The sequence below is a fragment of the Archocentrus centrarchus genome, chromosome 11, assembly GCF_007364275.1.
Source record: "Archocentrus centrarchus isolate MPI-CPG fArcCen1 chromosome 11, fArcCen1, whole genome shotgun sequence".
In the NCBI taxonomy this organism is placed as follows: Eukaryota; Metazoa; Chordata; class Actinopteri; order Cichliformes; family Cichlidae; genus Archocentrus; species Archocentrus centrarchus.
This window is the reverse complement of record NC_044356.1, coordinates 11,880,492-11,908,173: the sequence shown is the minus strand read 5'-3', so window position 1 is coordinate 11,908,173 and position 27,682 is coordinate 11,880,492. Positions and strand designations below refer to the sequence as shown.

General features: G+C 39.0%; 3 protein-coding genes across 9 annotated transcripts; all 3 read right to left on the bottom strand.

The window, feature by feature from the left end:
- Nucleotides 1–343: 343 nt before the first annotated feature.
- LOC115787894 (sialidase-1-like) lies at nt 344–9,355 on the bottom strand. 3 transcript variants are annotated; one of them, XM_030740680.1, is made up of 7 exons: nt 9,131–9,355; nt 6,692–6,881; nt 5,964–6,226; nt 3,705–3,887; nt 3,055–3,274; nt 2,271–2,517; nt 344–1,612 (listed from the first exon to the last, which is right to left on the bottom strand). In XM_030740680.1, the coding sequence occupies exons 1-6, from the start codon at nt 9,197–9,199 to the stop codon at nt 2,297–2,299; spliced, it is 1,146 nt and encodes a 381-aa protein (XP_030596540.1). In that variant the 5' UTR covers nt 9,200–9,355; the 3' UTR covers nt 344–1,612; nt 2,271–2,296. The 3 variants fall into 3 exon arrangements, with proteins under 3 accessions (XP_030596540.1, XP_030596538.1, XP_030596537.1); XM_030740678.1 differs by having other exon boundaries at nt 2,284–2,517; XM_030740677.1 differs by having other exon boundaries at nt 344–2,517.
- Nucleotides 9,356–10,168: 813 nt separating this feature from the next.
- On the bottom strand, nt 10,169–19,660 carry LOC115788027 (sialidase-1-like). 3 transcript variants are annotated; one of them, XM_030740882.1, is made up of 7 exons: nt 19,434–19,502; nt 16,521–16,710; nt 15,796–16,058; nt 13,528–13,710; nt 12,879–13,098; nt 12,095–12,341; nt 10,169–11,436 (listed from the first exon to the last, which is right to left on the bottom strand). In XM_030740882.1, the coding sequence occupies exons 1-6, from the start codon at nt 19,500–19,502 to the stop codon at nt 12,121–12,123; spliced, it is 1,146 nt and encodes a 381-aa protein (XP_030596742.1). In that variant the 3' UTR covers nt 10,169–11,436; nt 12,095–12,120. The 3 variants fall into 3 exon arrangements, with proteins under 3 accessions (XP_030596742.1, XP_030596741.1, XP_030596739.1); XM_030740881.1 differs by having other exon boundaries at nt 12,108–12,341; XM_030740879.1 differs by having other exon boundaries at nt 10,169–12,341; nt 19,434–19,660.
- Nucleotides 19,661–20,471: 811 nt separating this feature from the next.
- On the bottom strand, nt 20,472–27,577 carry LOC115788026 (sialidase-1-like). Of its 3 annotated transcripts, none has more exons than XM_030740877.1 (7): nt 27,363–27,577; nt 26,752–26,941; nt 26,045–26,307; nt 23,833–24,015; nt 23,183–23,402; nt 22,399–22,645; nt 20,472–21,740 (listed from the first exon to the last, which is right to left on the bottom strand). In XM_030740877.1, the coding sequence occupies exons 1-6, from the start codon at nt 27,447–27,449 to the stop codon at nt 22,425–22,427; spliced, it is 1,164 nt and encodes a 387-aa protein (XP_030596737.1). In that variant the 5' UTR covers nt 27,450–27,577; the 3' UTR covers nt 20,472–21,740; nt 22,399–22,424. The 3 variants fall into 3 exon arrangements, with proteins under 3 accessions (XP_030596737.1, XP_030596738.1, XP_030596736.1); XM_030740878.1 differs by having other exon boundaries at nt 22,412–22,645; XM_030740876.1 differs by having other exon boundaries at nt 20,472–22,645.
- Nucleotides 27,578–27,682: the final 105 nt, after the last annotated feature.

The following is a 27,682-nucleotide window of genomic DNA, read 5'->3' as shown; positions in this document are numbered from 1 at the left end:
ATGTGCTTTGATATTTGGATGTTTGATGATGCATGTACGGAAAACTAAGACAGGGTGCTCTTAAAATAAATTATAAAGCAGACGTTATTTAACACAATCAATTATGCAAATGTAGATGTCATTACATTTTTCATACTTTGGCAGTTTTTAGATTGCTTTTTTTGTCAAGTTTGAATTCATGTTTCATTACTTGGAAGGAAATATTTTACAATTTAAAATTAAAAAAAGAGAAACTGTTTCTTACATTAGAACCATAATATAAGAATCTATATTAGAGAGGCATGCAGAGAAAAACATAAAGTGACATTTTTTTTCTTTAATGCTGATTTTATTGTAATTTCAGACATAAAACAAGTGTTTTCTCTATCATATAAACAGAAACAAGGACAATTTTACACAAAGGAAAATCAGTTTAGCTCATCTCATGTACCTGACTTATAATCTAAAGTGCTTTGAGCGGTCAGTATGACCAGAAAAGCTCTAAATAAAGCCCTTAATCAATGCAAATACATTACACATGGGAATGGTTGTATTTACTTGCAACAAGCAGTAATAGCAACTGTTAAAAGATCATTTTTTATTCTATAGAGAGCAGATTTCCTGGACTCATTTGGACATTTAAAATACACAGATAAAATAATACAGCATCTTCTCTGGAAATACAAACAAAGACACTTTGGTTACATTAAGCACCTCATTCTTTTACACATTCAATCACACAGGTACCTGAATTTAAAGAATCCTAATTAAGTCAAACCCAAGAGGAGACTGTAAGGTGAGGCGAGGTGAAGCCAGCCAACAGTGACCGTTACAAGATGTTAGAGAACATTTAAGTGAAAATATCTGACAGTTTCCTAAAGGCACAGCTGATTTCAGTCAGTATGAATTTGTGGCAAACATGCATCTTTAAGTCAAAAGAAAACATTTTGACGTTGAATCTGTTGCATCTACTTTATGCTCACCATTGTCGCCTACAAAAACAGCGGCACGCACCAAAAGTGACATAACTGCTGTTGTCTCACACTTCAGTGTTGTTTCAGCTTATCTTGCAGCTCCTGATTTTTGCAACCTGGTGCACGTGCTGAAGCCATGCATGTATGATTGTGTTAGTCTTTACTACCATTTCAATGATATATCAGTATGGTAGATCAGAAAAGAAAGAAGTCCTCTTATCTGGGTAGACAGTGAATCTGTTACTTGCATCTATATTGCAATAAATCTAATTTTCACCTTCAGCCCAAGGATGTCACTCAAACATTCGTCTTCCTCTGTACTGAAAGTATTATGTTTGAAACTTCAATAAGACTGTTGGAAACTAGAGTACCTGATCTGTAAAATAATCTTCCAGTATATTTTCTCTGGCTTTTTCCTCTGTGAGGTCAGGAATCTGTCAGATTAAGGCTCTGCAGTTATTTGGCAAAACAAACACAAGACTTGTGAGTGCAAAGACTAGAAAGATAAAGTGAGAGAAAATATATTTAATCAAAAATAGTGTCACATTCACTGTGCATATTCATTTTTTGACATAATAAAAAAGTCTCTTTGTCTTCCTCAGAAGATCAGTAGATTACAAAAACCTCTTCTGGTTTTCTTTTCCCTTCACTGTTTGACTCTGAGAAAACATATAAATTAAATACGTTCAGTTTGCACAAGACAAAAAAAATGGATAAAACTAAATCCTGTTTCTCATTCACTTGTCAAATACCTGCAATTTTGTCTCTGCCTGATTCATGGTGATATTGTTTATAAGCATGCTTCTTCTTCCTCTTCCTCTATCACGCCATGCTGCCATTTATCACAAGTAATTCTATTTTTACTCAGTGTTGTATCTTATATGAAAAGTGAGGCTGGTACTCAGCAACCAGAAGAGAGCAGCATTTATGTTTATTTTAGAAGGCCCTCCTGCAGAGGTTCCTGCTTACCTCTGCTCTTTGATTACATTTAAACACCGCAATTACAACGTCAGCTCAGGGGACATTTTGACATTAGCTGTAACTCCTGTTCACACTGAACTTTAAATACTTTAAATAATTCCTCTAAATGGAACAAGCTACAAAAACTATAAAACTACACTCTTTGATTTCATTGGAACTTTTTAAAGGGTTATATTGATTTATGCGCAACTGCCCATGCACACACTTTTCCAAACTTATGTATAATGGGTCCTTCTGCTATCTGTCTGTCAGAAATTTTGTATATGTTTGAACACAGGCCTCTCAATCACAATGAGGCTACCTGCTTACACAAAGGATTCAGTAATAATATCTGACCTTTTCTGCCTACCTCCTCTTGCACTCTAACGGCCACTGTACAGGTGGATCTTGGCGAATGAGACGGTCTCATAATAGTCCTTGTGGCCCTTCTCGTAGATGACAAAGATGTACTTGCGGTCCTCTACAGAACCGCTGTCCAGTGACGTGATGCAGGAGTAGCCGCTCGGTCCGGCCCATATCTGCGTGGCTTTTTTCTCCCAAGATGTGCCGTCTGTCAGGGACCACTTTAGGGTTAAGTTCACTCCTGAGAGAGAGAACAAAAGTTATTTACTCATTCACATAAATCTTTAAGGCTATTCATTCTTCAAGATCCAATGTGTGACTTGAGCGGTCCATAAATTTTTTTGATCTGTGTACTTTCACTTGAAAGGGGACCTATTATGCTCATTACAGGCTCCATATTTTGATTATCAGACTCTGGAAGAGATTTACATATGAAAATAATCCCTCTTTATTTTATGTTGGGCCTTTGTGCAGCCTTTGAGTTCATCTGCTATCAAAAAACATGCCATTTTAGCTCCCATACTAGTTCCTTTAAGCTAACTTTTTTCTGATTGGCTGCCCCTTTAAAGGCATAGCTGACATGACCACATGAAGGCTATCTACTCTCGCTGACATCACACAGAGCCAAGAGTAGAAAAAAACTGCCTGAAACCTGACCATTTAAAACAAGCATATATCAGTGTAACCATATCTTTATATAAGATAAACTAAAGTACTGTTTATTATTACACAACTTTAAACTGCACATTTATAGAATTTAATAGTTGGTGTTGCTTACTCTTGTCCTCGCTGCAGGGGTTGGTGAAGTAGATCACTCCCTCTTTTTGCAGAGTTCCAGCTGCCACTACAGGATCCACCAGTGCCTCGTCAAAGACCAGGCCTTCCAAGGGCAGGGTCAACCCTCCATCATAGCTGTGCACCACAATGCGACACCGACAGTGGTACCTGTTCTGGTTCCGCACATTGATGGCGATGGTGCCGTTCTGCAACTCAATCGGCTGTAGGAAGGCAGATGGAGAGAAGACTGTCTGTGATTTCAAAGGCACAAAGATTTATTTTACATACTCTACGTGACAATCTGCAGAGCTGGCTACTATGTGGGGGTTTAAGTCTGTTTTGAAGGATTGTGAAAATATTGCTCTTAGTACATGTGATTTCTATTAAAGTTGTACTGAAATTAATTTGAAAATGAACCTTTTTGTTGTCAACTTGTTATTGCACATCATCTGGATATTGTGCTCTCTCGCTTGTACTGTGTGATAGCTGCATCTATTTATGTTTATAACTCTTTGAGCCTCTGCTGCCCTCGAGGTCACTCTTAAAAGAATAGATTTTTAATCTCAATGAGTGTTTTTCCTTGATTTAAAAAAAGGATGTATATATTACCCTCCTCTGCATTAATCTGACAGACGGGCTCAGCAAACATACCTGGCACTCGTCAGGACTGAAGTCCTGTGGCTTCTTCTTCTGGTTGTAGGGGATACTTTTCAGCGCCGCACCGTTATACCAGGTATCTCCGTGGTCGTCGCTCAGGATACAGAAAACACCATCCCCATTCAGCGTCCCGTGACCACAAACCACCAACCTCCCCTTTGCAGGATTGTAGCGCTTCTGTAATCCAAAAGAGACAAAAATAGTTCAGAGGTATCGCTGGTGAATTTAATCATTGATCCATTTTCTTCCTTAACTGTTTATCCATTTCAGGGCTGCAGGGTTGTTGAAGCCTATCTCAGCTGGACAAGATTGGACAAGACACCAGTATATTGAAAGGGCAACATTGTATAATTACAATATAATTACCACAACATAACCTAGCAGCCAATTTAAAGAATCAGAGCCACCCCTTCAATTATATAACGATTCTGTAGCTTCAAACATTACTGTCTGGATTAAATGCATTGAAGCAGAAAAACACAGCTCTGCATCCAATCAATTTCACTAATGTAGTAGAATAAAAAATTTCCACTTCAGAGAGGCAATGTAGACAAACGTAAATATTATATGTTTAAATTCTGCAGGTGTGACTGGGTTAACACAAAACTTGTTTAAAAATCTGTTAATATTTATATTGTCAGTATATCAGCCCAGATCAAGAAAAAAGGTTAATTCACAAAATAATGCTGTTGTTACACTTCCAAGTATTTCATAACATGCACTTTTTTGACAGCTTTATGAACAAACACTGACAACATGTCAGTATCAGGTAGTATTACAAAACCTGCAATATGTGTGACTGTAATAAATAAGAACAGGAAAATAAAAAGTAGGAGCACGAGACAAATTTAATTGAACTTAGGGAAGTTAAATGCCCCTGCAGTTGAAGTAAAACAATTAAAAGTAACAGCACTCATTACGCTAATAAAGTGCAAAATCAGCCATGTTATTATGTTGTACCTGATCAAACGCCAACACAGGCTGTGTTGACTAATCTTCTCAGACCTGTGAAGAGGCTTTAATCTGCAGAGTAATTCATTCTTTTTTTGCTCTCCTGCAGTTTAGGGTCAGGTGATCGGACTGTTTTTTTAACTGTGCTTTGACTGTGGAAAATGTTAAATATCAAGCTGTAATTCTAAATCTGTCTGCTTAAAAATACTGATAGAAACCAATCAGAAAGGGGTATTTTGATACATGTCATTAAAGTTTAAAGTGCAGCAAAAAAACAGCAAAGCATAAAGTAGATTCTTTTCCCTCTGAAATGTAGCTATAAAAGTTGAGGATTACTCAAGTTAGTAGAAACAGGGTGCTTTTATAGCTCACTGGCTTGAGCAGGTAAATCATATGTCATAAGACTGCATGTCTTCCGCCTGCTCTTTCTCCCAGCTGTCCTGATTTTTCTCTCCTGTCCTATCTGAAATAAAGACTAAAAAGTATAAATACCTCATCATTTTATTTTTAAAGAACAAAACAAAACAAACAAAAAACAATAACAGCAGTAGCATCTGTCAATCCTTATGCATGTACTTGTTGGTGAGTTTCAGCTTGTGAGGGGTCTTCCTCTTTGCCGAAACACTGAGGTTTTCAGATTTGGTCATGAGTATTGAAATGCGAATTTTGGTACTTTTTTAAACTAATGTGCTGCACTGTGGATGCAGATTATTTGAACAAGAATAAAACAAACAAAGCACCTGTGAAAGGCTGCGAAATGGCATCAAAAGCAAGTCCATTTTAATGAAGTAACACTCCATGAGGGATTCATAGATGCTGTGCCAAACTGCTATACTTTCAGTTATATTGACCATTTTCTGTCTGGCCTTGAAGCTAAAACTATCCCCACTCTCACTTCTTTAATTTGGACAGAATAACAAAAGGGACAGGAATTGAGAGCCAGTTCCAATCTGTCCCATCAGATGACTTTCGGGCTTATAAGTTCCTTTTGTTAAAGCTGGCATGTTTTTCACATTGCAAAACAGTGACGTTGAACTCAGAACAGTGCAGCATTTTGCACACATAGTGTCCAGACTCAGAGACAACAAAGCAGTGCAGGCCAGCTGTCCTTCCACCAATGCATTGAGTTTGCACATGCAAAATTATGCATAATTACAGAGGTGGAACAGAGCTGTATGAAATAAGATGAACATTAAAGCTTACATTAAAGCCACACAGAAATCTGCCTGAAAAATCTCACTTTAACACCTTTAATTGTGACTCTTTTCATTTATATTTTAACGTCACATCACTCCCTCTCACCTGGAGGCCGAGGCCCGGCCCGGGAATGAAGTTCTTCACGCCGAGCATAACCGATAGGTTTCTGGGCGGGCTCCAGCTGAGGCCATCATCCCGGCTCTCCACCATCATGATGCTGGGTGGGCTGCAGTGGTTGAGGTAGAAGCAGACGTCGTAGATCAGAATCACTGAGCCCACTTCCTCGTCCACCACAGCAGAACCCAAGTTCAGGCCGTCCGGCTTCGTACCATCGTCAACGATAAAGGTGGTGGGGGACCAGGTGGCTCCTGGAGTGACAATAGAGGAGGAGGAGGAGAAGGAGGAGGAGGAGGAGGAGGAGGAGGAGATGAAGCAGCCAAAAACCTGAGACCTCCATTGCAGCAAATACTTTAATTTGACTTCATATTTTATCTTCTATGATGCTTTCTGCTGCTTCAGTTTGTTTCTGTTAAAACTGAGATTTACAGTTTTAGTTTGAGGCTCAGTCAGTAGAATTCATGTTTAGTTTTGTTCTGAAAATGGCAGCTAAAACTGTGACACTTATGACATAATTTTGAAAATATAAGTAAAACCAAATACTGGCTGAGGTTACTGATGAAATAACTCCATTGATGTACATTCAGAAACAATAAAATCCTCTTAAATATGACACTTTGCACATGTGACATGTATCTGCTGACTGTTTTATGACACTCATGCACGTGTGCAGGCTGTTTGCTTGTTCCTCTGACTCAGAATTGTTGTAGTCTTGCCTTTGTCTGTGGAGCGCCGCATTGCAATGAATTTAGCTCCAATGTCAGAAGACGATGTCTTCCTGGCCTCTGCAAAAGCCAGCAGGCTTCCTTTGGGGGTGAAGGTGAGCAGCGGGATCCTGTAGGTGTTCACCTGCCCCTGGGCTCCACTCACCCACAGCAGCTGCTCCTCAAACACCAGAGGATCGATCTGTACAGCAGAAAGGAGGGCAGGTAAGAGAGGAAGTGCAGAAAAACAGAGGGAAGGGATATCCAAGAAGTAGCTATAGGCAAAACCAGATAGGGCAGAAGAATCTTCAGCATGCTTAAGATATCATGTCACACAATCAGGTGATCTTTATCACCAAATCAAACCCACAAGAGAAGAAAACTAACCGCTAACCCAAGGAAACATTTAATTTATTTTATAAATCACTCAAATTATGCAAGTTCTGGACAAAATAACAAAGGAGTCCTGTAGCAAGAAAAAAACTCTTTACCTTTTTTTGAAATAATTTCCCCTTCTACCCAGCCTCAGTCTTTGTTCAATGTCCTAATGCATGTCAGATTGTTTTAATCAGGCAGTGGATCTGCACAGAATGTGCTGCTGAAGTTATTTGATTATTTCTTATTGTGAAATAACCAGATAACTTTAGATAGTTATAACATGTCACCCAAAGTATATACTGTTCAGTAAATGCAGGATAAACTGAGTAGTTTGCAGTATGGCAAAGCCATAAATGAGAGAGACATGGCAAGTATAAAATTTATGGGAGAATTTTGCAACAGCAGAGATGGTGGTAGATTTTTAACTTGCAGGGGAAAAAACTTTTAAGACCTTATTTATAGGCAAAATCAGAAAAACTTGAAGTGTTTTTGTAGGATTTGACTGGATATTCTGTACGTTCAATTTTTATGTCTCACTTAAATAAGAGCTCATTTAGATAATGTATTAAAATAACTGCTCATATATGTGTCCTTAAGCATGTGTCTGTAGGTTCTCAGTCATTCAGGTCATGATAATGTTAAGAGCTTGGAAAAAAGGCGACTGGACTTCTTTAAGTTTTCTGAAGATGTTTCCAAGAGGCTTCTGCAGCTCTAAAACCAAATGGTGGAACGTCCCAGGTACTTGACCCCTTTGGAGGTGTTCATTGACCCACTATTGATTATCATGTGCATCATCACATGAGCCAAGGTGTGAAAAAAGGCATTACCACCAGGGTGCGAAACAACTGTGAGACTTTGCCCCATCCTATCATGTGACCTATTGAGGTCACCTGACAAAAGGTGTGAGTGGGGGTGGAGGTACCTGTGAAAGAGATCTGCATTGTCAGTAGCTGACAACTGGTGTCATAAGCCACCACCTTTGCTAGAGTGATTTTTCAGTTTTGCACAGGAGAAAATATGGTGCAAAGTGACACAGGACGTGTGATTCCTAACTGGCTAAAATTCCCAGATATGGCTCAAAAAGGTATGCCAAGCTATGGCTATCCCTACTGAAACCCAAAGACCAGAGAGAACAGTAGATGAAATAACAGTGAAATAACAGAGAATAGAAGAGTATATAAAGACTATCGCATGGAACCATCATTCTTATAGCATTTACTTAGCAAGAGAGTTGGAAAAGTTGCTTTCAAGTATAACACATCTTGACTAAATCCCAGCATTGTAAACATGTCCTACTTTGCTCCACACAAACACTGTTTGTCCCGCTTTTAGTCTCTTGGGATCCGGTCACCCTATTAGTAGTAGGCTGAATCCACAAAGAGCAGTAAAATTCAGAAAAGTGGAACAACAGGTCCCTGAAGAAAAACTACTGGAGCTCACAGCAGAATATATGTCACTTATTTCTAAGTTAAGTTCCACTTTTACCCCTGATTATATCCATTGTTGGATTGCTGGCATTTAGGATTCTAATTAGACTCTCACCCCAGAACACAACCACCCTAAACTGGATAAGTGATGGTTGGAGGAGATTTTACTTCAGTCACAAAAAGCCTTTAAAAAGCTGGTAAGAAGTTACAGTGTATCATCTCTGCGGGAAGGAAATATGATGTATTTCTTTTATAGGCTATATGTTCAAAATACGGACTTTGCAGTCCATCTGAAACTGCAGTTTCGTTATTAAAGAGTGCAATCTAAGCGCTGCTACGTTCCCATAAATTCTCCTTACATTGACCTCAAGATGTTTTAAATCGAGGTCAAGGAAAAGTGGTTAGGAAAAGGAGGTAAGATGCAGTTTATTTAACTACTGGATCTCACACCAGAAACCTGCATGTTATTAGTCGGCTGCCACTGCAAACATAGTATGGGAAAGACGAGTGAACGATATAAGGTCATTTTGATGCAGAAACAATAACAGAAAAGCTGCAGTCACTTTTTAAGATGATCGCTTCTTGGGTCCTCATCAGCATGCTGTTATAACCTGATACTAAGCAGTTTAAAAACACGTAACTGTACCTGCTGAGTGCTGATGTTACAAAGACAGAGCAGTAACCACAGCGCAACGAGCCGGCTTCCTGCTGCCATGCTGGCTCTTCCTCCTGAAATTTCTTCTTCTTCTTCACTCCGACAGTCAGAGAAGCGAAAAAGGAGACAAAGCGTCGAAATAAGTCCACGAAAACACAGTAATAGAGACGAAGCGCTCTCCTCTCACTTCATAAATCGAAAAGTCTTTTTCGCTAAGTCATATGACCTAAAGTGGACGGTCACATGACTAACGTCACTGATTACAAAATAAGAGGATCCTCTTCATGTAAATTTTTTAAAATCGTATATAAATATATATATATATAAATTTTGATTAAAAATTATTTTTAAAAAATCTAATATATAATTCTAATTTATTTATACACTTAAATGTCATGTCTCCGTTCAAAGTTAAGGACACATAGAAGACTGGACCCTACTGTTATCCTGTGGCAGAAAAATAGCACAGACACGAGTCAATCTAAAGGACTTCAGGGTTAACTTTAGAAATGAGCTGAGCAACATCATACACATATATGCCAATAGTAGCAACAAAGACTTAAAAAAAGCAAACTCAGCTGCAGAAAATATTTTATATTTAATTAGTGAAGCTGCAGACCTCAGCACAGCAGGCACTGATATGCCGGAGATGCAAAAATGCATTTTTAAACGTCCTATGATTCAGTATGTGCTTTGATATTTGGATGTTTGATGATGCATGTACGGAAAACTAAGACAGGGTGCTCTTAAAATAAATTATAAAGCAGACGTTATTTAACACAATCAATTATGCAAATGTAGATGTCATTACATTTTTCACACTTTGGCAGTTTTTAGATTGCTTTTTTTGTCAAGTTTGAATTCATGTTTCATTACTTGGAAGGAAATATTTTACAATTTAAAATTAAAAAAAGAGAAACTGTTTCTTACATTAGAACCATAATATAAGAATCTATATTAGAGAGGCATGCAGAGAAAAACATAAAGTGACATTTTTTTTCTTTAATGCTGATTTTATTGTAATTTCAGACATAAAACAAGTGTTTTCTCTATCATATAAACAGAAACAAGGACAATTTTACACAAAGGAAAATCAGTTTAGCTCATCTCATGTACCTGACTTATAATCTAAAGTGCTTTGAGCGGTCAGTATGACCAGAAAAGCTCTAAATAAAGCCCTTAATCAATGCAAATACATTACACATGGGAATGGTTGTATTTACTTGCAACAAGCAGTAATAGCAACTGTTAAAAGATCATTTTTTATTCTATAGAGAGCAGATTTCCTGGACTCATTTGGACATTTAAAATACACAGATAAAATAATACAGCATCTTCTCTGGAAATACAAACAAAGACACTTGGTTACATTAAGCACCTCATTCTTTTACACATTCAATCACACAGGTACCTGAATTTAAAGAATCCTAATTAAGTCAAACCCAAGAGGAGACTGTAAGGTGAGGCGAGGTGAAGCCAGCCAACAGTGACCGTTACAAGATGTTAGAGAACATTTAAGTGAAAATATCTGACAGTTTCCTAAAGGCACAGCTGATTTCAGTCAGTATGAATTTGTGGCAAACATGCATCTTTAAGTCAAAAGAAAACATTTTGACGTTGAATCTGTTGCATCTACTTTATGCTCACCATTGTCGCCTACAAAAACAGCGGCACGCACCAAAAGTGACATAACTGCTGTTGTCTCACACTTCAGTGTTGTTTCAGCTTATCTTGCAGCTCCTGATTTTTGCAACCTGGTGCACGTGCTGAAGCCATGCATGTATGATTGTGTTAGTCTTTACTACCATTTCAATGATATATCAGTATGGTAGATCAGAAAAGAAAGAAGTCCTCTTATCTGGGTAGACAGTGAATCTGTTACTTGCATCTATATTGCAATAAATCTAATTTTCACCTTCAGCCCAAGGATGTCACTCAAACATTCGTCTTCCTCTGTACTGAAAGTATTATGTTTGAAACTTCAATAAGACTGTTGGAAACTAGTGTACCTGATCTGTAAAATAATCTTCCAGTATATTTTCTCTGGCTTTTTCCTCTGTGAGGTCAGGAATCTGTCAGATTAAGGCTCTGCAGTTATTTGGCAAAACAAACACAAGACTTGTGAGTGCAAAGACTAGAAAGATAAAGTGAGAGAAAATATATTTAATCAAAAATAGTGTCACATTCACTGTGCATATTCATTTTTTGACATAATAAAAAAGTCTCTTTGTCTTCCTCAGAAGATCAGTAGATTACAAAAACCTCTTCTGGTTTTCTTTTCCCTTCACTGTTTGACTCTGAGAAAACATATAAATTAAATACGTTCAGTTTGCACAAGACAAAAAAAATGGATAAAACTAAATCCTGTTTCTCATTCACTTGTCAAATACCTGCAATTTTGTCTCTGCCTGATTCATGGTGATATTGTTTATAAGCATGCTTCTTCTTCCTCTTCCTCTATCACACCATGCTGCCATTTATCACAAGTAATTCTATTTTTACTCAGTGTTGTATCTTATATGAAAAGTGAGGCTGGTACTCAGCAACCAGAAGAGAGCAGCATTTATGTTTATTTTAGAAGGCCCTCCTGCAGAGGTTCCTGCTTACCTCTGCTCTTTGATTACATTTAAACACCGCAATTACAACGTCAGCTCAGGGGACATTTTAACATTAGCTGTAACTCCTGTTCACACTGAACTTTAAATACTTTAAATAATTCCTCTAAATGGAACAAGCTACAAAAACTATAAAACTACACTCTTTGATTTCATTGGAACTTTTTAAAGGGTTATATTGATTTATGCGCAACTGCCCATGCACACACTTTTCCAAACTTATGTATAATGGGTCCTTCTGCTATCTGTCTGTCAGAATTTTTGTATATGTTTGAACACAGGCCTCTCAATCACAATGAGGCTACCTGCTTACACAAAGGATTCAGTAATAATATCTGACCTTTTCTGCCTACCTCCTCTTGCACTCTAACGGCCACTGTACAGGTGGATCTTGGCGAATGAGACGGTCTCATAATAGTCCTTGTGGCCCTTCTCGTAGATGACAAAGATGTACTTGCGGTCCTCTACAGAACCGCTGTCCAGTGACGTGATGCAGGAGTAGCCGCTCGGTCCGGCCCATATCTGCGTGGCTTTTTTCTCCCAAGATGTGCCGTCTGTCAGGGACCACTTTAGGGTTAAGTTCACTCCTGAGAGAGAGAACAAAAGTTATTTACTCATTCACATAAATCTTTAAGGCTATTCATTCTTCAAGATCCAATGTGTGACTTGAGCGTTCCATAAATTTTTTTGATCTGTGTACTTTCACTTGAAAGGGGACCTATTATGCTCATTACAGGCTCCATATTTTGATTATCAGACTCTGGAAGAGATTTACATATGAAAATAATCCCTCTTTATTTTATGTTGGGCCTTTGTGCAGCCTTTGAGTTCATCTGCTATCAAAAAACATGCCATTTTAGCTCCCATACTAGTTCCTTTAAGCGAACTTTTTTCTGATTGGCTGCCCCTTTAAAGGCATAGCTGACATGACCACATGAAGGCTATCTACTCTCGCTGACATCACACAGAGCCAAGAGTAGAAAAACACTGCCTGAAACCTGACCATTTAAAACAAGCATATATCAGTGTAACCATATCTTTATATAAGATAAACTAAAGTACTGTTTATTATTACACAACTTTAAACTGCACATTTATAGAATTTAATAGTTGGTGTTGCTTACTCTTGTCCTCGCTGCAGGGGTTGGTGAAGTAGATCACTCCCTCTTTTTGCAGAGTTCCAGCTGCCACTACAGGATCCACCAGTGCCTCGTCAAAGACCAGGCCTTCCAAGGGCAGGGTCAACCCTCCATCATAGCTGTGCACCACAATGCGACACCGACAGTGGTACCTGTTCTGGTTCCGCACATTGATGGCGATGGTGCCGTTCTGCAACTCAATCGGCTGTAGGAAGGCAGATGGAGAGAAGACTGTCTGTGATTTCAAAGGCACAAAGATTTATTTTACATACTCTACGTGACAATCTGCAGAGCTGGCTACTATGTGGGGGTTTAAGTCTGTTTTGAAGGATTGTGAAAATATTGCTCTTAGTACATGTGATTTCTATTAAAGTTGTACTGAAATTAATTTGAAAATGAACCTTTTTGTTGTCAACTTGTTATTGCACATCATCTGGATATTGTGCTCTCTCGCTTGTACTGTGTGATAGCTGCATCTATTTATGTTTATAACTCTTTGAGCCTCTGCTGCCCTCGAGGTCACTCTTGAAAGAATAGATTTTTAATCTCAATGAGTGTTTTTCCTTGATTTAAAAAAGGATGTATATATTACCCTCCTCTGCATTAATCTGACAGACGGGCTCAGCAAACATACCTGGCACTCGTCAGGATTGAAGTCCTGTGGCTTCTTCTTCTGGTTGTAGGGGATACTTTTCAGCGCCGCACCGTTATACCAGGTATCTCCGTGGTCGTCGCTCAGGATACAGAAAACACCATCCCCCTCCAGCGTCCCGTGACCACAAACCACCAACCTCCCTTTTGCAGGATTGTAGCGCTTCTGTAATCCAAAAGAGACAAAAATAGTTCAGAGGTATCGCTGGTGAATTTAATCATTGATCCATTTTCTTCCTTAACCGTTTATCCATTTCAGGGCTGCAGGGTTGTTGAAGCCTATCTCAGCTGGACAAGATTGGACAAGACACCAGTATATTGAAAGGGCAACATTGTATAATTACAATATAATTACCACAACATAACCTAGCAGCCAATTTAAAGAATCAGAGCCACCCCTTCAATTATATAACGATTCTGTAGCTTCAAACATTACTGTCTGGATTAAATGCATTGAAGCAGAAAAACACAGCTCTGCATCCAATCAATTTCACTAATGTAGTAGAATAAAAAATTTCCACTTCAGAGAGGCAATGTAGACAAACGTAAATATTATATGTTTAAATTCTGCAGGTGTGACTGGGTTAACACAAAACTTGTTTAAAAATCTGTTAATATTTATATTGTCAGTATATCAGCCCAGATCAAGAAAAAAAGGTTAATTCACAAAATAATGCTGTTGTTACACTTCCAAGTATTTCACAACATGCACTTTTTTGACAGCTTTATGAACAAACACTGACAACATGTCAGTATCAGGTAGTAATACAAAACCTGCAATATGTATGACTGTAATAAATAAGAACAGGAAAATAAAAAGTAGGAGCACGAGACAAATTTAATTGAACTTAGGGAAGTTAAATGCCCCTGCAGTTGAAGTAAAACAATTAAAAGTAACAGCACTCATTACGCTAATAAAGTGCAAAATCAGCCATGTTATTATGTTGTACCTGATCAAACGCCAACACAGGCTGTGTTGACTAATCTTCTCAGACCTGTGAAGAGGCTTTAATCTGCAGAGTAATTCATTCTTTTTTTGCTCTCCTGCAGTTTAGGGTCAGGTGATCGGAATGTTTTTTTAACTGTGGAAAATGTTAAAAATCAAGCTGTAATTCTAAATCTGTCTGCTTAAAAATACTGATAGAAACCAATCAGAAAGGGGTATTTTGATACATGTCATTAAAGTTTAAAGTGCAGCAAAAAAGCAGCAAAGCATAAAGTAGATTCTTTTCCCTCTGAAATGTAGCTATAAAAGTTGAGGATTACTCAAGTTAGTAGAAACAGGGTGCTTTTATAGCTCACTGGCTTGAGCAGGTAAATCATATGTCATAAGACTACTGCATAAGCCGTTTACTGCATGTCTTCCGCCTGCTCTTTCTCCCAGCTGTCCTGATTTTTCTCTCCTGTCCTATCTGAAATAAAGACTAAAAAGTATAAATACCTCATCATTTTATTTTTAAAGAACAAAACAAAAAAAAAAAAAAACAATAACAGCAGTAACATCTGTCAATCCTTATGCATGTACTTGTTGGTGAGTTTCAGCTTGTGAGGGGTCTTCCTCTTTGCCGAAACACTGAGGTTTTCAGATTTGGTCATGAGTATTGAAATGCGAATTTTGGTACTTTTTTAAACTAATGTGCTGCGCTGTGGATGCAGATTATTTGAACAAGAAAAAAACAAACAAAGCACCTGTGAAAGGCTGCGAAATGGCATCAAAAGCAAGTCCATTTTAATGAAGTAACACTCCATGAGGGATTCATAGATGCTGTGCCAAACTGCTATACTTTCAGTTATATTGACCATTTTCTGTCTGGCCTTGAAGCTAAAACTATCCCCACTCTCACTTCTTTAATTTGGACAGAATAACAAAAGGGACAGGAATTGAGAGCCAGTTCCAATCTGTCCCATCAGATGACTTTCGGGCTTATAAGTTCCTTTTGTTAAAGCTGGCATGTTTTTCACATTGCAAAACAGTGACGTTGAACTCAGAACAGTGCAGCATTTTGCACACATAGTGTCCAGACTCAGAGACAACAAAGCAGTGCAGGCCAGCTGTCCTTCCACCAATGCATTGAGTTTGCACATGCAAAATTATGCATAATTACAGAGGTGGAACAGAGCTGTATGAAATAAGATGAACATTAAAGCTTACATTAAAGCCACACAGAAATCTGCCTGAAAAATCTCACTTTAACACCTTTAATTGTGACTCTTTTCATTTATATTTTAGCGTCACATCACTCCCTCTCACCTGGAGGCCGAGGCCCGGCCCGGGAATGAAGTTCTTCACGCCGAGCATAACCGATAGGTTTCTGGGCGGGCTCCAGCTGAGGCCATCATCCCGGCTCTCCACCATCATGATGCTGGGTGGGCTGCAGTGGTTGAGGTAGAAGCAGACGTCGTAGATCAGAATCACTGAGCCCACTTCCTCGTCCACCACAGCAGAACCCAAGTTCAGGCCGTCCGGCTTCGTACCATCGTCAACGATAAAGGTGGTGGGGGACCAGGTGGCTCCTGGAGTGACAATAGAGGAGGAGGAGGAGAAGGAGGAGGAGGAGGAGCAGGAGGAGATGAAGCAGCCAAAAACCTGAGACCTCCATTGCAGCAAATACTTTAATTTGACTTCATATTTTATCTTCTATGATGCTTTCTGCTGCTTCAGTTTGTTTCTGTTAAAACTGAGATTTACAGTTTTAGTTTGAGGCTCAGTCAGTAGAATTCATGTTTAGTTTTGTTCTGAAAATGGCAGCTAAAACTGTGACACTTATGACATAATTTTGAAAATATAAGTAAAACCAAATACTGGCTGAGGTTACTGATGAAATAACTCCATTGATGTACATTCAGAAACAATAAAATCCTCTTAAATATGACACTTTGCACATGTGACATGTATCTGCTGACTGTTTTATGACACTCATGCACGTGTGCAGGCTGTTTGCTTGTTCCTCTGACTCAGAATTGTTGTAGTCTTGCCTTTGTCTGTGGAGCGCCGCATTGCAATGAATTTAGCTCCAATGTCAGAAGACGATGTCTTCCTGGCCTCTGCAAAAGCCAGCAGGCTTCCTTTGGGGGTGAAGGTGAGCAGCGGGATCCTGTAGGTGTTCACCTGCCCCTGGGCTCCACTCACCCACAGCAGCTGCTCCTCAAACACCAGAGGATCGATCTGTACAGCAGAAAGGAGGGCAGGTAAGAGAGGAAGTGCAGAAAAACAGAGGGAAGGGATATCCAAGAAGTAGCTATAGGCAAAACCAGATAGGGCAGAAGAATCTTCAGCATGCTTAAGATATCATGTCACACAATCAGGTGATCTTTATCACCAAATCAAACCCACAAGAGAAGAAAACTAACCGCTAACCCAAGGAAACATTTAATTTATTTTATAAATCACTCAAATTATGCAAGTTCTGGACAAAATAACAAAGGAGTCCTGTAGCAAGAAAAAAACTCTTTACCTTTTTTTGAAATAATTTCCCCTTCTACCCAGCCTCAGTCTTTGTTCAATGTCCTAATGCATGTCAGATTGTTTTAATCAGGCAGTGGATCTGCACAGAATGTGCTGCTGAAGTTATTTGATTATTTCTTATTGTGAAATAACCAGATAACTTTAGTTATAACATGTCATCCAAAGTATATACTGTTCAGTAAATGCAGGATAAACTGAGTAGTTTGCAGTATGGCAAAGCCATAAATGAGAGAGACATGGCAAGTATAAAATTTATGGGAGAATTTTGCAACAGCAGAGATGGTGGTAGATTTTTAACTTGCAGGGGAAAAAACTTTTAAGACCTTATTTATAGGCAAAATCAGAAAAACTTGAAGTGTTTTTTGTAGGATTTGACTGGATATTCTGTATAAGAGCTCCTTTAGATAATGTATTAAAATAACTGCTCATATATGTGTCCTTAAGCATGTGTCATGGTCCCCGCCCTCTCCGGGCCGGCAGTGTGTTGTATGGGTGTGTTTTGTTCTTTGGGCAGGCTCGACAGTTGCTCCACCCTCTGGCCGGCCTCCTCCAGCCGTGTGTGGCACACCTGATCTCAATCACTGTTTACTCACCTGTTTTCCCTGAGGCTCACTCGCTGGGTATTTAAGCCAAAGGAAGTCTTCAGTCCTTGCCGGATCGTTGCCTCTATCAGGTAGCCAAACTAAGCACTTTATTTTGGTGTCGTTCCAACGTTCTTTTTGCCTTCTGGATTAATTGCTGTTTGTGTGCAGAGCTGAGCCGGGGTCTGTTGGGGTGTGAGTCAAGAATTCTGTGGGTCAGTAAACGTGCTGCCAGACCGACGGAGTGTTGGAGACAAGCCTGTTTAATCCCGGACCTCCTCACTCAAAACTTTGTTGGATTTGTGAAAATAAAAACTGGAAACATTTTACGTCTGCCTCTGCAGTTGGGTCCTTCCTTTTCCTGAACATCATGACAGCATGTGTCTGTAGGTTCTCAGTCATTCAGGTCATGATAATGTTAAGAGCTTGGAAAAAAGGCGACTGGACTTCTTTAAGTTTTCTGAAGATGTTTCCAAGAGGCTTCTGCAGCTCTAAAACCAAATGGTGGAAGGTCCCAGGTACTTGACCCCTTTGGAGGTGTTCATTGACCCACTATTGATTATCATGTGCATCATCACATGAGCCAAGGTGTGAAAAAAGGCATTACCACCAGGGTGCGAACTTTGCCCCATCCTATCATGTGACCTATTGAGGTCACCTGACAAAAGGTGTGAGTGGGGGTGGAGGTACCTGTGAAAGAGATCTGCATTGTCAGTAGCTGACAACTGGTGTCTTAAGCCACCACCTTTGCTAGAGTGATTTTTCAGTTTTGCACAGGAGAAAATATGGTGCAAAGTGACACAGGACGTGTGTTTCCTAACTGGCTAAAATTCCCAGATATGGCTCAAAAAGGTATGCCAAGCTATGGCTATCCCTACTGAAACCCAAAAACCAGAGAGAACAGTAGATGAAATAACAGTGAAATAACAGAGAATAGAAGAGTATATAAAGACTATCGCATGGAACCATCATTCTTATAGCATTTACTTAGCAAGAGAGTTGGAAAAGTTGCTTTCAAGTATAACACATCTTGACTAAATCCCAGCATTGTAAACATGTCCTACTTTGCTCCACACAAACACTGTTTGTCCCGCTTTTAGTCTCTTGGGATCCGGTCACCCTATTAGTAGTAGGCTGAATCCACAAAGAGCAGTAAAATTCAGAAAAGTGGAACAACAGGTCCCTGAAGAAAAACTACTGGAGCTCACAGCAGAATATATGTCACTTATTTCTAAGTTAAGTTCCACTTTTACCCCTGATTATATCCATTGTTGGATTGCTGGCATTTAGGATTCTAATTAGACTCTCACCCCAGAACACAACCACCCTAAACTGGATAAGTGATGGTTGGAGGACATTTTACTTCAGTCACAAAAAAAACTTTAAAAAGCTGGTAAGAAGTTACAGTGTATCATCTCTGCGGGAAGGAAATATGATGTATTTCTTTTATAGGCTATATGTTCAAAATACGGACTTTGCAGTCCATCTGAAACTGCAGTTTCGTTATTAAAGAGTGCAATCTAAGCGCTGCTACGTTCCCATAAATTCTCCTTACCTTGACCTCAAGATGTTTTAAATCGAGGTCAAGGAAAAGTGGTTAGGAAAAGGAGGTAAGATGCAGTTTATTTAACTACTGGATCTCACACCAGAAACCTGCATGTTATTAGTCGGCTGCCACTGCAAACATAGTATGGGAAAGACGAGTGAACGATATAAGGTCATTTTGATGCAGAAACAATAACAGAAAAGCTGCAGTCACTTTTTAAGATGATCGCTTCTTGGGTCCTCATCAGCATGCTGTTATAACCTGATACTAAGCAGTTTAAAAACACGTAACTGTACCTGCTGAGTGCTGATGTTACAAAGACAGAGCAGTAACCACAGCGCAACGAGCCGGCTTCCTGCTGCCATGCTGGCTCTTCCTCCTGAAATTTCTTCTTCTTCTTCACTCCGACAGTCAGAGAAGCGAAAAAGGAGACAAAGCGTCGAAATAAGTCCACGAAAACACAGTAATAGAGACGAAGCGCTCTCCTCTCACTTCATAAATCGAAGTCTTTTTCCCTAAGTCATATGACCTAAAGTGGACGGTCACATGACTAACGTCACTGATTACAAAATAAGAGGATCCTCTTCATGTAAATTTTTTAAAATCGTATATAAATATATATATATAAATTTTGATTAAAAATTATTTTAAAAAAATCTAATATATAATTCTAATTTATTTATACACTTAAATGTCATGTCTCCGTTCAAAGTTAAGGACACATAGAAGACTGGACCCTACTGTTATCCTGTGGCAGAAAAATAGCACAGACACGAGTCAATCTAAAGGACTTCAGGGTTAACTTTAGAAATGAGCTGAGCAACATCATACACATATATGCCAATAGTAGCAACAAAGACTTAAAAAAAGCAAACTCAGCTGCAGAAAATATTTTATATTTAATTAGTGAAGCTGCAGACCTCAGCACAGCAGGCACTGATATGCCGGAGATGCAAAAATGCATTTTTAAACGTCCTATGATTCAGTATGTGCTTTGATATTTGGATGTTTGATGATGCATGTACGGAAAACTAAGACAGGGTGCTCTTAAAATAAATTATAAAGCAGACGTTATTTAACACAATCAATTATGCAAATGTAGATGTCATTACATTTTTCATACTTTGGCAGTTTTTAGATTGCTTTTTTTGTCAAGTTTGAATTCATGTTTCATTACTTGGATGGAAGGAAATATTTTACAATTTAAAATTAAAAAAAGAGAAACTGTTTCTTACATTAGAACCATAATATAAGAATCTATATTAGAGAGGCATGCAGAGAAAAACATAAAGTGACATTTTTTTTCTTTAATGCTGATTTTATTGTAATTTCAGACATAAAACAAGTGTTTTCTCTATCATATAAACAGAAACAAGGACAATTTTACACAAAGGAAAATCAGTTTAGCTCATCTCATGTACCTGACTTATAATCTAAAGTGCTTTGAGCGGTCAGTATGACCAGAAAAGCTCTAAATAAAGCCCTTAATCAATGCAAATACATTACACATGGGAATGGTTGTATTTACTTGCCACAAGCAGTAATAGCAACTGTTAAAAGATCATTTTTTATTCTATAGAGAGCAGATTTCCTGGACTCATTTGGACATTTAAAATACACAGATAAAATAATACAGCATCTTCTCTGGAAATACAAACAAAGACACTTTGGTTACATTAAGCACCTCATTCTTTTACACATTCAATCACACAGGTACCTGAATTTAAAGAATCCTAATTAAGTCAAACCCAAGAGGAGACTGTAAGGTGAGGCGAGGTGAAGCCAGCCAACAGTGACCGTTACAAGATGTTAGAGAACATTTAAGTGAAAATATCTGACAGTTTCCTAAAGGCACAGCTGATTTCAGTCAGTATGAATTTGTGGCAAACATGCATCTTTAAGTCAAAAGAAAACATTTTGACGTTGAATCTGTTGCATCTACTTTATGCTCACCATTGTCGCCTACAAAAACAGCGGCACGCACCAAAAGTGACATAACTGCTGTTGTCTCACACTTCAGTGTTGTTTCAGCTTATCTTGCAGCTCCTGATTTTTTCAACCTGGTGCACGTGCTGAAGCCATGCATGTATGATTGTGTTAGTCTTTACTACCATTTCAATGATATATCAGTATGGTAGATCAGAAAAGAAAGAAGTCCTCTTATCTGGGTAGACAGTGAATCTGTTACTTGCATCTATATTGCAATAAATCTAATTTTCACCTTCAGCCCAAGGATGTCACTCAAACATTCGTCTTCCTCTGTACTGAAAGTATTATGTTTGAAACTTCAATAAGACTGTTGGAAACTAGTGTACCTGATCTGTAAAATAATCTTCCAGTATATTTTCTCTGTTTTTTTCCTCTGTGAGGTCAGGAATCTGTCAGATTAAGGCTCTGCAGTTATTTGGCAAAACAAACACAAGACTTGTGAGTGCAAAGACTAGAAAGATAAAGTGAGAGAAAATATATTTAATCAAAAATAGTGTCACATTCACTGTGCATATTCATTTTTTGACATAATAAAAAAGTCTCTTTGTCTTCCTCAGAAGATCAGTAGATTACAAAAACCTCTTCTGGTTTTCTTTTCCCTTCACTGTTTGACTCTGAGAAAACATATAAATTAAATACGTTCAGTTTGCACAAGACAAAAAAAATGGATAAAACTAAATCCTGTTTCTCATTCACTTGTCAAATACCTGCAATTTTGTCTCTGCCTGATTCATGGTGATATTGTTTATAAGCATGCTTCTTCTTCCTCTTCCTCTATCACACCATGCTGCCATTTATCACAAGTAATTCTATTTTTACTCAGTGTTGTATCTTATATGAAAAGTGAGGCTGGTACTCAGCAACCAGAAGAGAGCAGCATTTATGTTTATTTTAGAAGGCCCTCCTGCAGAGGTTCCTGCTTACCTCTGCTCTTTGATTACATTTAAACACCGCAATTACAACGTCAGCTCAGGGGACATTTTGACATTAGCTGTAACTCCTGTTCACACTGAACTTTAAATACTTTAAATAATTCCTCTAAATGGAACAAGCTACAAAAACTATAAAACTACACTCTTTGATTTCATTGGAACTTTTTAAAGGGTTATATTGATTTATGCGCAACTGCCCATGCACACACTTTTCCAAACTTATGTATAATGGGTCCTTCTGCTATCTGTCTGTCAGAATTTTTGTATATGTTTGAACACAGGCCTCTCAATCACAATGAGGCTACCTGCTTACACAAAGGATTCAGTAATAATATCTGACCTTTTCTGCCTACCTCCTCTTGCACTCTAACGGCCACTGTACAGGTGGATCTTGGCGAATGAGACGGTCTCATAATAGTCCTTGTGGCCCTTCTCGTAGATGACAAAGATGTACTTGCGGTCCTCTACAGAACCGCTGTCCAGTGACGTGATGCAGGAGTAGCCGCTCGGTCCGGCCCATATCTGTGTGGCTTTTTTCTCCCAAGATGTGCCGTCTGTCAGGGACCACTTTAGGGTTAAGTTCACTCCTGAGAGAGAGAACAAAAGTTATTTACTCATTCACATAAATCTTTAAGGCTATTCATTCTTCAAGATCCAATGTGTGACTTGAGCGTTCCATAAATTTTTTTGATCTGTGTACTTTCACTTGAAAGGGGACCTATTATGCTCATTACAGGCTCCATATTTTGATTATCAGACTCTGGAAGAGATTTACATATGAAAATAATCCCTCTTTATTTTATGTTGGGCCTTTGTGCAGCCTTTGAGTTCATCTGCTATCAAAAAACAAGCCATTTTAGCTCCCATACTACTTCCTTTAAGCTAACTTTTTTCTGATTGGCTGCCCCTTTAAAGGCATAGCTGATATGACCACATGAAGGCTATCTACTCTCGCTGACATCACACAGAGCCAAGAGTAGAAAAAAACTGCCTGAAACCTGACCATTTAAAACAAGCATATATCAGTGTAACCATATCTTTATATAAGATAAACTAAAGTACTGTTTATTATTACACAACTTTAAACTGCACATTTATAGAATTTAATAGTTGGTGTTGCTTACTCTTGTCCTCGCTGCAGGGGTTGGTGAAGTAGATCACTCCCTCTTTTTGCAGAGTTCCAGCTGCCACTACAGGATCCACCAGTGCCTCGTCAAAGACCAGGCCTTCCAAGGGCAGGGTCAACCCTCCATCATAGCTGTGCACCACAATGCGACACCGACAGTGGTACCTGTTCTGGTTCCGCACATTGATGGCGATGGTGCCGTTCTGCAACTCAATCGGCTGTAGGAAGGCAGATGGAGAGAAGACTGTCTGTGATTTCAAAGGCACAAAGATTTATTTTACATACTCTACGTGACAATCTGCAGAGCTGGCTACTATGTGGGGGTTTAAGTCTGTTTTGAAGGATTGTGAAAATATTGCTCTTAGTACATGTGATTTCTATTAAAGTTGTACTGAAATTAATTTGAAAATGAACCTTTTTGTTGTCAACTTGTTATTGCACATCATCTGGATATTGTGCTCTCTCGCTTGTACTGTGTGATAGCTGCATCTATTTATGTTTATAACTCTTTGAGCCTCTGCTGCCCTCGAGGTCACTCTTGAAAGAATAGATTTTTAATCTCAATGAGTGTTTTTCCTTGATTTAAAAAAAGGATGTATATATTACCCTCCTCTGCATTAATCTGACAGACGGGCTCAGCAAACATACCTGGCACTCGTCAGGACTGAAGTCCTGTGGCTTCTTCTTCTGGTTGTAGGGGATACTTTTCAGCGCCGCACCGTTATACCAGGTATCTCCGTGGTCGTCGCTCAGGATACAGAAAACACCATCCCCATTCAGCGTCCCGTGACCACAAACCACCAACCTCCCCTTTGCAGGATTGTAGCGCTTCTGTAATCCAAAAGAGACAAAAATAGTTCAGGGGTATCGCTGGTGAATTTAATCATTGATCCATTTTCTTCCTTAACCGCTTATCCATTTCAGGGCTGCAGGGTTGTTGAAGCCTATCTCAGCTGGACAAGATTGGACAAGACACCAGTATATTGAAAGGGCAACATTGTATAATTACAATATAATTACCACAACATAACCTAGCAGCCAATTTAAAGAATCAGAGCCACCCCTTCAATTATATAACGATTCTGTAGCTTCAAACATTACTGTCTGGATTAAATGCATTGAAGCAGAAAAACACAGCTCTGCATCCAATCAATTTCACTAATGTAGTAGAATAAAAAATTTCCACTTCAGAGAGGCAATGTAGACAAACGTAAATATTATATGTTTAAATTCAGCAGGTGTGACTGGGTTAACACAAAACTTGTTTAAAAATCTGTTAATATTTATATTGTCAGTATATCAGCCCAGATCAAGAAAAAAAGGTTAATTCACAAAATAATGCTGTTGTTACACTTCCAAGTATTTCACAACATGCACTTTTTTGACAGCTTTATGAACAAACACTGACAACATGTCAGTATCAGGTAGTAATACAAAACCTGCAATATGTGTGACTGTAATAAATAAGAACAGGAAAATAAAAAGTAGGAGCACGAGACAAATTTAATTGAACTTAGGGAAGTTAAATGCCCCTGCAGTTGAAGTATCAGCCATGTTATTATGTTGTACCTGATCAAACGCCAACACAGGCTGTGTTGACTAATCTTCTCAGACCTGTGAAGAGGCTTTAATCTGCAGAGTAATTCATTCTTTTTTTGCTCTCCTGCAGTTTAGGGTCAGGTGATCGGACTGTTTTTTTAACTGTGCTTTGACTGTGGAAAATGTTAAAAATCAAGCTGTAATTCTAAATCTGTCTGCTTAAAAATACTGATAGAAACCAATCGGAAAGGGGTATTTTGATACATGTCATTAAAGTTTAAAGTGCAGCAAAAAAACAGCAAAGCATAAAGTAGATTCTTTTCCCTCTGAAATGTAGCTATAAAAGTTGAGGATTACTCAAGTTAGTAGAAACAGGGTGCTTTTATAGCTCACTGGCTTGAGCAGGTAAATCATATGTCATAAGACTGCATGTCTTCCGCCTGCTCTTTCTCCCAGCTGTCCTGATTTTTCTCTCCTGTCCTATCTGAAATAAAGACTAAAAAGTATAAATACCTCATCATTTTATTTTTAAAGAACAAAACAAAACAAAAAAAACAATAACAGCAGTAGCATCTGTCAATCCTTATGCATGTACTTGTTGGTGAGTTTCAGCTTGTGAGGGGTCTTCCTCTTTGCCGAAACACTGAGGTTTTCAGATTTGGTCATGAGTATTGAAATGCGAATTTTGGTACTTTTTTAAACTAATGTGCTGCACTGTGGATGCAGATTATTTGAACAAGAAAAAAACAAACAAAGCACCTGTGAAAGGCTGCGAAATGGCATCAAAAGCAAGTCCATTTTAATGAAGTAACACTCCATGAGGGATTCATAGATGCTGTGCCAAACTGCTATACTTTCAGTTATATTGACCATTTTCTGTCTGGCCTTGAAGCTAAAACTATCCCCACTCTCACTTCTTTAATTTGGACAGAATAACAAAAGGGACAGGAATTGAGAGCCAGTTCCAAACTGTCCCATCAGATGACTTTCGGGCTTATAAGTTCCTTTTGTTAAAGCTGGCATGTTTTTCACATTGCAAAACAGTGACGTTGAACTCAGAACAGTGCAGCATTTTGCACACATAGTGTCCAGACTCAGAGACAACAAAGCAGTGCAGGCCAGCTGTCCTTCCACCAATGCATTGAGTTTGCACATGCAAAATTATGCATAATTACAGAGGTGGAACAGAGCTGTATGAAATAAGATGAACATTAAAGCTTACATTAAAGCCACACAGAAATCTGCCTGAAAAATCTCACTTTAACACCTTTAATTGTGACTCTTTTCATTTATATTTTAGCGTCACATCACTCCCTCTCACCTGGAGGCCGAGGCCCGGCCCGGGAATGAAGTTCTTCACGCCGAGCATAACCGATAGGTTTCTGGGCGGGCTCCAGCTGAGGCCATCATCCCGGCTCTCCACCATCATGATGCTGGGTGGGCTGCAGTGGTTGAGGTAGAAGCAGACGTCGTAGATCAGAATCACTGAGCCCACTTCCTCGTCCACCACAGCAGAACCCAAGTTCAGGCCGTCCGGCTTCGTACCATCGTCAACGATAAAGGTGGTGGGGGACCAGGTGGCTCCTGGAGTGACAATAGAGGAGGAGGAGGAGGAGGAGGAGATGAAGCAGCCAAAAACCTGAGACCTCCATTGCAGCAAATACTTTAATTTGACTTCATATTTTATCTTCTATGATGCTTTCTGCTGCTTCAGTTTGTTTCTGTTAAAACTGAGATTTACAGTTTTAGTTTGAGGCTCAGTCAGTAGAATTCATGTTTAGTTTTGTTCTGAAAATGGCAGCTAAAACTGTGACACTTATGACATAATTTTGAAAATATAAGTAAAACCAAATACTGGCTGAGATTACTGATGAAATAACTCCATTGATGTACATTCAGAAACAATAAAATCCTCTTAAATATGACACTTTGCACATGTGACATGTATCTGCTGACTGTTTTATGACACTCATGCACGTGTGCAGGCTGTTTGCTTGTTCCTCTGACTCAGAATTGTTGTAGTCTTGCCTTTGTCTGTGGAGCGCCGCATTGCAATGAATTTAGCTCCCATGTCAGAAGACGATGTCTTCCTGGCCTCTGCAAAAGCCAGCAGGCTTCCTTTGGGGGTGAAGGTGAGCAGCGGGATCCTGTAGGTGTTCACCTGCCCCTGGGCTCCACTCACCCACAGCAGCTGCTCCTCAAACACCAGAGGGTCGAGCTGAAAAGCAGGGAGGAGCGCAGGTAAAAGAGAGGACGTACAGAAAAACAGAGATGGGATATGTAAGATATAGTTACAGGCAAGACCAGTTAGGGCAGAAACCTGTTTCAGGTGTTATCAGGTAATCTCGCATTCAGTCCAGGAAATGATTTTATCCCCAAATCTAGATTGCAAGACTATAAAGGTTACCTGAGAAAACACTTTACTTACCTTAGAAATCCCTCAAGTTATGCAAGTTATGGACAAAAAACCAAAAAACATTTTATAGCAAAACAAAACAAACAAAAAACTCACTTAACTTTTAAATCATTTTAACTCCAACAGCTTCAGCTAAAGCGCTATCAGCTGCAGGACCTCAGCATGCTGTTATAACCTGATACTAATTAACTATTAACTAGTGGTTAATAACAGGTAACTGTACCTGCTGAGGGCTGATGGTACAAACACATGAAGGCGCCACAACAGAGAGCAGTAACCACAGTGCAGCGAGCCAATTTCCTGCTGCCATGCTGGCTCTTCTTCCTCAGATTTCTTCTTCTTCACTCCGACAGACACAAAGAAATCGATCCAAACAGAAACAAACATAAACGTATGCGAGAGAGGGTCTCCCCGCATATAGCAACTCACGTCTTTACGGAAACGTCTCCCAAATAAATCATATGACCAAGGCGGGCTGTCACATGACCAAGGCCCCTAACAAAATAAAAGAGCAAAACTCTATTTTTAAAATATTAATTAACT